Source organism: Cariama cristata, unplaced genomic scaffold (genome assembly GCF_000690535.1).
Source record: "Cariama cristata isolate BGI_N322 unplaced genomic scaffold, ASM69053v1 scaffold12325, whole genome shotgun sequence".
NCBI classification, from domain to species: Eukaryota; Metazoa; Chordata; class Aves; order Cariamiformes; family Cariamidae; genus Cariama; species Cariama cristata.
Genome location: NW_009615800.1, coordinates 42,113 through 53,532, shown reverse-complemented (window position 1 = coordinate 53,532; position 11,420 = coordinate 42,113). Strand labels below are relative to the sequence as shown.

The 11,420-nt window shown below is 42.5% G+C and overlaps 1 protein-coding gene across 1 annotated transcript in view; it reads right to left on the bottom strand.

Annotated features, from left to right (window-relative positions):
• Positions 1-210: 210 nt before the first annotated feature.
• PRRC2C (proline-rich coiled-coil 2C) overlaps positions 211-11,420 on the bottom strand; it is a gene marked incomplete at its 5' end in the record, with an annotated part of 50,237 nt that continues 39,027 nt past the window's right edge. The window contains 7 exons of the mRNA XM_009699958.1: positions 211-471; positions 2,740-2,976; positions 3,975-4,101; positions 5,693-5,796; positions 7,828-8,046; positions 9,648-9,755; positions 10,220-10,454. Coding sequence (XP_009698260.1) covers positions 211-471; positions 2,740-2,976; positions 3,975-4,101; positions 5,693-5,796; positions 7,828-8,046; positions 9,648-9,755; positions 10,220-10,454 — 1,291 coding nt within the window. The remainder of the gene's footprint in view (positions 472-2,739; positions 2,977-3,974; positions 4,102-5,692; positions 5,797-7,827; positions 8,047-9,647; positions 9,756-10,219; positions 10,455-11,420) is intronic.

Below are 11,420 nucleotides of genomic sequence, written 5' to 3'. Positions count from 1 at the left end.
GAGAAGATACAAGCCCAAAGAGCCTGGGAGCTCAGTTGGATACGCAGCAGAGTTTGCATCCATAACTGCTGATAGCTTCTATGTCCCTTTACGCTGTTGAGAGCCCTGCGGGCAGGGACGACTGTTGTCTCATCCTTTGGGCTACAAATTCATGCTGCTGGCATCTCACCCACCCTCCCCTCTTCCCCCACCTCCACAGAAACACAGCCTCTAAGATTTTGTTTCTTCGGTTTTGATTGCCTGAGGTTTGATTGGTCCAGTTCTAACAGGTTTTGTTGCTGCAGCAGGTGCAGGGGTAGGCTTTTCCTCGCTTTTGTCCTGGCAGACTCCTGAAGAGTCAGCAATTGCCTCGGTGGGTTTGCTCCCGTTCTCGTCCACTTTCTGCGCTTTGCCTCCTATGGGTTTGCTCTGCTGCTGCTGCTCAGAAAAGAATCTCTGGGTGGACTGAAGTACCTCTGCTCTCTGCTTTGCCTTAAGAAAGGGAGAAAATAGGTTTACTGAAGAGAGGGCATTGGAATAAGAGTGACTTCACAAAAGTATTTCCTAAATGAAAGAGGAAGGACTGATTGCAGTGGCCAGGCTTTCCTAGAAAGGCAGTGTCCACCCAGTTGCTTCCCAGATGTTACCACATCTAGGCACTTGGCTCCTCAGTAGTAGCTTAACATCATGCCTAGGCTTCCCTTGCTCTTCCTAATCTTCACCTCAGAAAAGAGGATCAAGGACAACAGTTTGAAGCATTACCCAACATCTTTTTATGCTACTATTACTGCAGAGCTTGAAAAGTATAAACACTGCCTACAGTAGGCTCAAACTGAAGCTCCGCTCCTCGGCAGAAGTCAGATGTGACTAGAAGGCGTGCGTGTCCGCACGCTGCCCGTGCCCTAACACCACTGTCAGCACTGAGGGCCGTGCCAGCTGTCATTTCTCCTGTCGCATGGTCTGGACTTCTTGAGCGCAGGGGTCATTATCACAGCAGCAGATTCTAGTCTGAGCATCTGGATTTTTTCCCCCCTGTTATTCTAGACACAGACTTCAGAGTCTCTAGTAAGGATGCAAGTGAACCAGGTTCAAGGTTGCATTATATGTAAGCTGAAGCCTTATCTGCTTCCCACTCAAAGCGGGCACTCATTCCAGGCTACTGCCTGGCTTCCTTCAAATCCCTCCTCTGAATCCTACCGGTAACCTGGACCTGTGAAATTCAGCCTTCGTGACTACACGTTTCAGTTACAGTTTTACACCGGACCTTTAGTTTGTCAGTGAAGCGCTCTGCGGACCAGATACTTCAGACCAAGCACTTGGCTTTCCTGCCCAGACCCAGGCAAAGCAGGAATTGCCTTAAGAGTTCAATCTTCTGGAAGCTGCACTATTAAGCCCAATGCAGTCAAACGCCTTTAAGACTAAAAAGGCCTATCCTAACACAAGGATTCTCAACTACTATACAGACACCAAACCTCCGAGTAGTTCTCTAAGTATTTTATGCTTTTTTACAGAAAATGGGGCCAGGGGGACAAAACAGCAAAAGCCTGGAACAAAAGGTCTTGGCTTTAATACTCTGTAGTTGCTCCAAGTAACTCAACCAGCAACAGAATAGAAAACAAACCTGTGAACTCTGGTGTGCAGGACTGCAGCAACAGTCTGATTTTACTGGAGCCAGATGGACACCTGAAATCTTTTGCATAGATTTCAGTCGTCCCCTGAGGTTAAGGCCAGAAGGCTGGGTGACTTGATCACAAGCAACCAAGCGTGACAGAATAACTCACATTCTTCTGAACAGTGTTTGCAGGGAGATTTGGAAAACCAGGACTGCGTATTAATATTTGCTACGACTGGCTAGATTCAATTAATAATATAGACTCAAGACAATATATTAAGTACCATCTGCTAAGTCTACAGCTAGGATAAACTGGTGGTAGAAAACTAAATGGACCAAATACCTAGAATTTAAGGGTAATCAATTCTCCTACAACCAGACATAACCAGGAAAAAACCACTCTTTTGCTTTTATAGCTCAATGCACGGGCTACAGCAAATGACAGTAGATGAAGGAGCTCTTTAGTGCCATCTATTCATATAAGCAACTTACTCTGCGAAAAACAGGCTAAGTGTACAACTGCGTCCCTACACAGATGCCCCATATTGCAGTCCTGACTTGCTAGGGAGAGTTTGCCTCAACCTGAAGGGTCCCAAAGTGCTTTAACAAGTTAGACGACTCTCATCACCCACTACGGAAATACAGCCACCTCTTCTGTGGAGTGTACCATGTTACTGCATTCTACCACACAGAATTAATCGCAGGCATTTCAAACCACCGGGAAATGAATCTCCAGAGTCACCAAGGAACGAGGCTGGCTGGTACAGGAGGGCTCATACTGCTGCTCAGAGCTGGGGAGGCAGATGTGAAATGATAGCTAACAGCCAGGTTTATAGGCTTCATCACTCACTCAAAAAAATCCAGGCTCTTGAAACCTAGTTGTCAGATTGCCTTTGACAGCAGTGGCAGCTACACAACTGCTGACCACAAGACCACTTCAGAAAGGAAGCTCCCTACAATTTTTTTAGTCTAAAGTTCTTATAAAAAACCCAGGGCTTGGAGAATATCTGTGTTCAGCCGTTAAAGGCCTGGCTACTGGCTTTGGGTCCAGAGGCATTTTAATCAAGACGTGATTTGCAGGCACATTCCTGCCCTACAAGCTGTCAAGACTGAACTGGTGTTAACAGCACTGCTGTTCAAATACTAACCTTCATGTCTCGTTCAGCCTTCATCGCAGCCTGGGCCTGATTGCCTCTGGCTCCAGATACTGATCCACAAAGACCTCTGGCCACACGCGGTAAATGAGGGTGGCTCATAAGGCCTGTGGTCATCTGAGACGGCATCTGACTATGCAGTACTATTGGCAGCCTCTGAACAGGCGCTGGGAAGGTGTTAGTATATGGGGCTCTGACCAATGGAGGGAGCAGGTTAGGCTGAGAGAGGATCTAAGTGGGGGAAAAACAACAAAAAGAGACATTTTGCAATTAGAAAACTGCCAACTAGATTGCACGTTGGCATTATCTTGAACGGGAAAAAGTTGCTGCTCTGCTGTCAAACTGAAGTCAAGAAAATAGGCTTTTATGTTAAGAGAGGCCATGCTTGAACCCCAGAAAAAAACCAGACCTGTAGTGCTGCTGTGCCTGAAAGTAGTACCAACGACTTCAAACCAGCATGTAATAAGGGGGAAGACCCATGCAAGGCAGTGGAAGAGTCACTAATGAAAGGCAGCCCTGGAAAGGTAAGGTAGTCTCTGCTAGTGGCAACCCAAAAATCACATCTCAAGTCCTGCAGTCAGACACTCCAAATGCTAAAAGACAGACAGAAATATCCTGTGTTTTTACAGAGGCTACATTTCCCTAGGAGCCTGGCTACAGTCACCTGTAACAGGGATGCACCACCCTCGTAGGCTGTGCTCCCTGGAATGCCAGAAGCAACTCAAACCCTTTGCCATCAGTTCTGCATTGTATAGACTGTGCGACCTCCAGAGATCCTTTCCAACCCAAACTGCTCCATCAATACTTCAGAGCTGCATCTCAGACAAACGACTGCAAATCTCCTTTATCTTTAAACATTTAAAATATGCACTGGGACCCTTCTCAGACACGAAGCTTCTCCCCTTCCCCAACCAAATGCAGGATGAGGTGCATTACAGCTGCATGGGGAAGCCAGTAGAACAACTGTCTGTTCTGCATCATTCACCACTTGTATTAAATTCCTCTGTGTGCACAGAACTCTCAAAATTAAACACACCACAAAAACTGCACTACTAGTTAGCCAGATCAGAGAGGGTTTTTTTTTTTTGCTTTGATCTTGAAATTAGTTTTCTCACACCATTTCATTTGTATCTCCCCGTGATAAAGCCTGAGGAAACACAACTGAGTTACAGAGTCACCAGGTCATACAGAGAAACACATTTGTTCATAGGAAGCCACCAGTCACCTACCTGTGGTGCAAACTGTGCAGGGAACGGCTGTGTCATTCTCACAGCGGCAGTTGCTGACTGAAACTGCTTCTGGTAGACAATGCTGTTCATTTTATTGGACTGATTGTTAGGACTTGTAGAACTGGCCCTAAAGAAAAGAACACCAGTTAGAATCACACTGTTCTCATTCAGAGGATGCTTCTGCCTTTATTACAACTTAACTCGAAATTCAGCACTGGAGGGGGGGAAAAAAGAATCTCTTAGAGAAGCTGGTATCAGATATTCTTCTGTATCTACCATTAATTTCAAATGCAAACAAACTCAGAACTTAAGAATACAAAGAGAAACCATAATCAGAAATATTCAGCATACGGAAATATTCCAGGGTAAGTCTGTATGGAAGAGACCTTTCCCAAAAATATTTGTAACACATACACCGATGTTAAAAGTGTGTTCCCCTTCCCATCCCTGCTATCTTATGTTCAGTCCCACCCCTTTACACTGTTTGCTCTATCACGTTAAGTTCAGAGCTTGCCACAACAGGCATTAAGCATGTGCAGCTGCTTCCACTCTGACCTGTTGTCAAATGTTTCAAAATACACTCGAACAGATTTCAAGAATTCACAGAAAACACTCTCCCCCTGTTTTATTTGGCTAAGAACATGACCCTCCATTAAAACTTTTAAGAGGTGTTAAATCACCATGAATTAAATGAAGCCTGAAAGTTATCTGGGGGAAGAGCACCAAACAGCCCCCAGAGAAAGAGAAAAGAGGGAATAGCCTTCTTTAGGAAATAGAGCTTGCTTTACAGAGAGCTCTTAGGCAGAGCGTGTGGGTGATACGCTTACTTAACCTACAACGAGCATCAGGGCACCAGTGGCAAGGAAGCCAGCTAAACTCATCACACATCAACGTTTTGTAAGCCCAAAGAAATCTGTTTAGTTTTCACTTTGAACATTTTGAAATCTGTTATGCTTTTGTCGATCTTCCCAGTACCTCTACACTTTAGAGCAAAAGCTTATGACAAGCCCTGCTTTGGCTGCTAGGAGAGGAGACATCTCGTGTAGAATCTCTACACTCTGCTACAGTGAAAGCCACCAAATACAGTAGCTGCTATGCATGGGAATGCAGCTTTCAAAAATAAAACTATCTTGTAGCAAAGTTCCATTTTCAAGTTCCTTCAGCTCACTAATAACTTCATCCACAAGCAGCCCCATAGGTTTACCATGAAGTGCATCTGCAAGATTTTGTTAATTCTGTCAATTAACCAAGCAAACTTCCAAACAGCTTACTAATTTCACTTCTGAGAAGCTTACAGATCTTGCAACGATTCTTAGTTCTCCAACAGAACGGTTGCCACAACCGCAGTGTAAGTCTTTAAATGTTTTTACTTCAGGCATCGCAATTAAGATGAACAGTCTTACAGTTTTATCCCAAAGTACATCGTCCCTGCCACTTCTGTGCTTTCCTGGTACAATCCCAGATCATTTTACATGACTTGTTTAGTTTAGTTTTGTTTAATCAAAAAAATATTTTTAACGTTTTAGTTCAGAGCAATGTACTTCTTGGCAACTATAGCAGATCTGATGACCTACTGGAATGCTGCTTTTAAGCTAAGATTAAGCATCATATTTTACATTAGTAGCCCCTCACCTCATACCTTTCAGAATTGGCTGCTCATGCGTGACTACATTTTCTACCTTTGATTTCAAGGAATTTTGAGCTTAAGAGAGATTTACCGGAAGGGACTGGAGGTTGGAGTAGTACTTCTACCAGTAACTGGTGGTGTTCCAGGTTTAACATCAATGCCACCTCCAAACGCCTTCAGGTCCATTTCTGGTATCTGAAAAACATAGCAATTGACATGTTAATTCTAATTCAAAGAAAAATGACATTCACTAAGTAACTGTTAGCTTACCTCACATTTTTCTCAATGAAAGTAGGTCACTTAAGTGGAGGTGAAAGCCAGATTTCAAAACGGCTTCTTATAATTAGGACAACCCCACAAGCACCTCTGTGTACAATTTTCCTGCGCTATTTGGCACTTCCAGCAATGGTACTGGCTTTCTAACTTGATCTTCCTGCATAATGAAAGGGGATTTGTGACTCATTTCACATATTGGGCTCTAAAAAAATGTTTCAGGGTTGAAATGTCTTTCCTCATCTCAGGTACCACATGAAAATAGCTAAATATAATCCTGAAAAATGCTGAAGAATGCCGTAAAATAGTCCATTTTATAAAAAAACCAAAACCACAGCAAAAACGGAGTTGTCATTCATGCCAAAAAATTTCCAGGTCTAACTGGAGCAATGAATCTTGCATGTTATTTTGCAGATACACTCAACAGAATAAATTAGTCTCTGGAACAGCATCTTTCCACACACGTCCATGAAGCATAACAGCAACAGTACATCAGATAAAAGCAAGTGGCTGTTTTACGTTGACTTTCTTTAGCACGAACATGACAGAACCCTTAACACAGGGCAGGAGAGTCACCTAAGTCCACCATGCTACTGCAGTTCTTCCTCGTTTCTTGTTGAAATGAGTGATCATTTTCCAATGACAACTTGTAGCAAGAAACACACTGCTGCTTGGAAGATGGGTTCATAAAAATTATCAAGGTGAAAAGGTCTGGTCAGACCCTATGAAGCTAGAAAACTGCATGGCGCAAAAATCACCATATACTCTGGTGGGTGACAGGATGAAAACATTATCTAGGTGATCTGGAATTCTGGTTGCCATTACTGTCCAAGACATGGAGTTAACGCCTGAGAGATTTTTCTTATCACAGCTGTAAACCATTGGGACAGCGGGGTCATTTTATACTCAGAAGCACCATAAAATCTAGGCCACAAGCTGTAAGGATTTCGGGTGCAGCTCCAGAGCTAGATTACTCCCTGTACTGGGGAAAGACCTTGCTGTATCTGAAAGCAAGCTTAGCTGTGTTCACATGCAGTGTTATCACCCACCGCTCACCTGAAGGTATGCTGCAACTGCGTTGTGCTGCACACTATCCGAAAATCCCAGGTGCCTGTAAATCTGTGATTCCATCTAAGACAAGAGACCTTGTGATTGGAAGCCAGCTCCACACATCCCCTCATTAGCAATTACCACAGCAGCTCCAGATAAAGGAGAGAATTCCCTCCCAGGTATTCAAATTTCTTGCACTATTTCGGTGTTATGTCCTTACTGGAGCTGTCACTCAAGAAGAGTTTTCTTCAGCTGCAAGAGCAGCCTTTTTTTTTTCTTTTTGAAACATATCAACAGTCCTGCCTTGCATACAATGCTACATTCTCAATATGCACTTTGCTGTGCTGTTCAGAAAAGCACACCCCAGCAACATTAGTAGAGTGTAATTCTGGCTTAAGGTCACAGCTGCTACAGAGTCCACCAAAGCCCCTAAAACTCCACTTTGTTGCCCTGGAAAGGCTCGATCCCATACAACTTGCTCCGGTATGAGACCAGAAACAAGTGACAAACACATGCGCGACCAGAATCAGAAACCAGCCCTGACAGTGTAATGTTGTTTGCCTGCTGCTCTAACAATGGTTCTGTACCATTTTCTATATGGCTTCTACAGGAAATATCCTACTAGTCCACAAAGTCATTATCAAACTAGGTATTCCTTCAGTGCAAATGGACTAGTATCAAGTTAGCTATAAAAACTCAGCTAAACCTTTACAAAATGCACAGACCCAGTCACTAAAGAACTAACCTTGACTGGCTTCTCTACCTTCCCCTCCCTACCTTTTAAAGTCAAGGCAGATTTTTCAGATGCAAGAGTCAAAATGGGTTGCCGTGCTGGTTCTATAAAACAGCATACAGCTGTGCTTTGTATTAATTTTTGTACTGTAGATCTACCAATATTGTTACCTTTCCAGTTGCAGTGATCATGCTGTGCTGAGTTCCTGCTGGGATTAATCCTCTGAAAGGCTGGGTTACTTGTGCAGGTCTGCTTAGATTTTGAGCCTGCGCTTGTGGTGGTGTGTGCTGTAGTGGTGGTTGTAAAGACTGGGGTAGGGCAATAAGTGGCTGTGCTGTGGATCCAAAGTTGGGCAAAGAAATTTGTGATCCTGGCAAAGGTACCGTCACCTGGAAAAAAGTACAAAATCACCAGTAACATATACACAAGGGCCATCATTTAACTTTCTTTACTAGCTCTATGATTTCAGCTATGTTCAAGGTAAATGACTTTATGAACTCATTAATGAGTTCATACGTTTACCCAGAAAGCTGCAAGCAAATAAGTGAATGTATGGTTTAGCCTGTCTTCATGATCAGTTCTAATGGCATCTGAGTATGCTTTTCAGAAACAAAGTTGCATGCTAGCTCCTCACTCCAACATCATTCAACATGATTTCATTGCATGAAGAAGTAAATTTAATTCAAATCAGAAAATAAAAGTAGAATGAAAGAGCCAGCTGGGGGGGGTGGATGGGGTTATTTATTTACTTCAAATAATTTCAGTCATCGTAAGGACACTGTTTGGGATGAAAACTAGATTTTACTTTCCAGGAGTCGCAACAGCCAGCAGTCCGAGCTTAAAAATAAGAACCAAACTGCAGCCTATCCCTTGCTTGCATTAACAGGGAGTGCTGTGGGCTGAAATCACCACAGAACAGCAGTGATAAACGTGAAAATACCACAGCAGTGACCTGACTGGGAGGACTTACTGCATTTCCTAGTCTGACCATCAATCCACAACTGCAAAATTATATTCTGAGTGTGACTATAAGAATGATACGATAATTGTCCAGATATGAAAGACTTACTAGGGTTCTGCTCTGAAGGATAACAGATTAGAAGTATAGAGACAGCCAAGCTTGAACACATTAAAAGCACTAACCCTTCTAAAAGGTCCTTAAAACTTTATGCTAGAGTTCCAAGAAGTGAGATCCAATTTTTTAAGACTCTTATAGATTTCTGTCTTGGTAACTCTTCATGTGTACGAAGTAGGCTATTATAATGTACCAGTCCATCACCAGTTTGTTTGTTTGTTTTTTTTTAAAAGCCTCTTAAATACAAAAAAACAAATCGGAAGATGGAAACCACTAGACAGCATCCTGTTAATATGACAGAATGCTTGCACACAGCAAATTAACAGTTCTTTCACAAAAGAATTCAAAAAACCTTAAAATCATTGGAGTTATTTTACAAACCTCCTGCTGTAGGTTACTGACTTGGCTGTCCTGTTTGCCTGTACAATCATCTATCTGCTGACTTCTCATTTGTTTTCTACATATTTCATATTGCTGACATACGTAGCAGCTCTGAGGTTTCATCTCAATGAGATGCGGTGCTAGCAATTAGGCTGCACTAAGCACCTGGAGTTTGTCTCTCTTCACCATCACTAACTGATACCTGGCCCCATGAAGGCAGCATATGCCTCAATCAATTAGCAACATCACTGTGCCAACTAAATCTTTGCTTGTCACTGGAAAATGACCTATTTCAGAGAAGGACGACAGAGACAAATGATCAATATGAACTTGTAGGCCACCCAACTTCTCAGCAATTCAGTTTTTCAGTGCTGCTGCAGTAGCTCTCCTTTGCTATCAATTTTCAGTTCTCACATTTTGGAAGAATTAAAGATTGTCTCAGCCTCCATCTCCACCCCACCCCACAAAAAACATCAACAACAACACACTTTTAAGAAGAATACAATTTAGGAAATTTACCATGCCATAGTTTACCTGCTGGAGAGCACTGGGAGACTGTGCAGTGTTGTAGAAATTGCTCTGGCCAGGCTGTTGAACTTGCCCAGAGTACAGATTTGAAGCCTGAGTGAGTGTAGCTCTGGCCTAGGAAGAGAGAGAGACACACCTTTACATTAAGAATACTTAGGAGAGCAGTTCTGAGACAGCATGGCACATCATTCTGTATTTTAACCAGTACAGTAGAAACCACAACATGGGAAGCTGAAAACCTGAAGGTTTCAGCTTGTGATAAAGCTCTCCTTTGCAACTGGTAGAATAGCCCTTTATCACCTACCATAACAGAAACTAAACCTGAAGCTCCAATTAGTGACAGAAGTGCAAAGAGCCCTGCAGTTTGGGGAACAAGCTTCCATTCAGACATTATGCTAATGTACCCCTATGAAATTAAAAGAACATTCTCTTCCAAACATCTTCATTTTCCTGCCACCTTGACTATCATGTAATTATCAAAGAGGTGGGCTTATCCCAAGCTGAACAATACTTGATTTATTATTGCATTATCTATGTCAAACCACTGCAGAAATTCTGCATTTTGGAGCATTTCCTACCTGGAGAATGTGTGTATCAATAAGCTGAGAGCCTCCCAGTCCTGAAGCTTGACTAAGCTGATGTTCGTATAAGATAGGAATAGGTTGTGTATTAGAAGTCTGTTGAAACGCCAGGCTTGACTGTGCCTTAGCAAGCTCTTGGTGTTGTACTGCTGGGAAGTTGTGTAAGGCTGTACCAGACAGAACCACTGGTGACGGCTGAGACAAACCACTTTGCATAAAAGCTTGCTGGGATCTGCAAGAGATTGAAGCACTATACATAAGAATGCAGATGGTGCCCAACAATGAGCCACCAAAAATTAAGAACACAGGTTATATTCTTTAAATGGAATTAGAATGCTTAGCTCTATTGAACACATTTTCACCTGAGAAAGGTAGATTTTTTTTCTATTCACTCTGCACACAACAAAATAACAGATGCTACTAAAGGCCACAGGAAAAAAAATGACTAAGCTTTTTATCTAAATCTTAAAGTACACTTAGCTATTTAGATGTACATGCTAATACAGTGTTTGCATAACTTAACTGCAGCGTAAAGAAGCTACCTGTTCTTAGTTCCTGTGCTATATGGTAGGACAGTGGGGAAGCACCATATGTGAGTAGTTCCACTTAGTCATAAACTAAACTGTTTTGTTCTCTTGACTTCACAGATCTCCATAGTCCAGCTTTTAATACATACAGGTTAAATCACTGGATGCTGACAATCATACCTTCCAAAAGAATGTTTTGGCTTCACAATAGTAACACAGACACCACAGCCTTTAATTTTAACTAGATATTCAATTCCCTTGTCACCAGCATGGGGAAGCTGCAGTTTGTTTAAAAAACAAAGACCAAAACCACTACAGCAAAGCACCACAGACAGGTTGTTTCAGTCCATCAGAAGTATTTATCCAAACATTTTCCCTAAGAGCCTGCTGAATAGCCACCTTCAGACTGAATAATGTTTTTAAATAAATGCCCCTCTCAAAGCTCTTCAGCTCAGAGGAGAGTTGTTTTGATGTAAAAACACTTTTCACTTTATCATTTGGTCAACAGGTACCAGCACAGCACTGGTCCTGTTACTCTGTTAGCGCAGTGGCCATGTGCTTGCCTGACAAAACACCTCGGTTAGCTTGTTCTGTACCTTTCTTTAATTGCAAAACATTCTTACAGTTGCACTCTGAGCACTGGAGAAACTTCTTCAGAATGTATGCAGAAG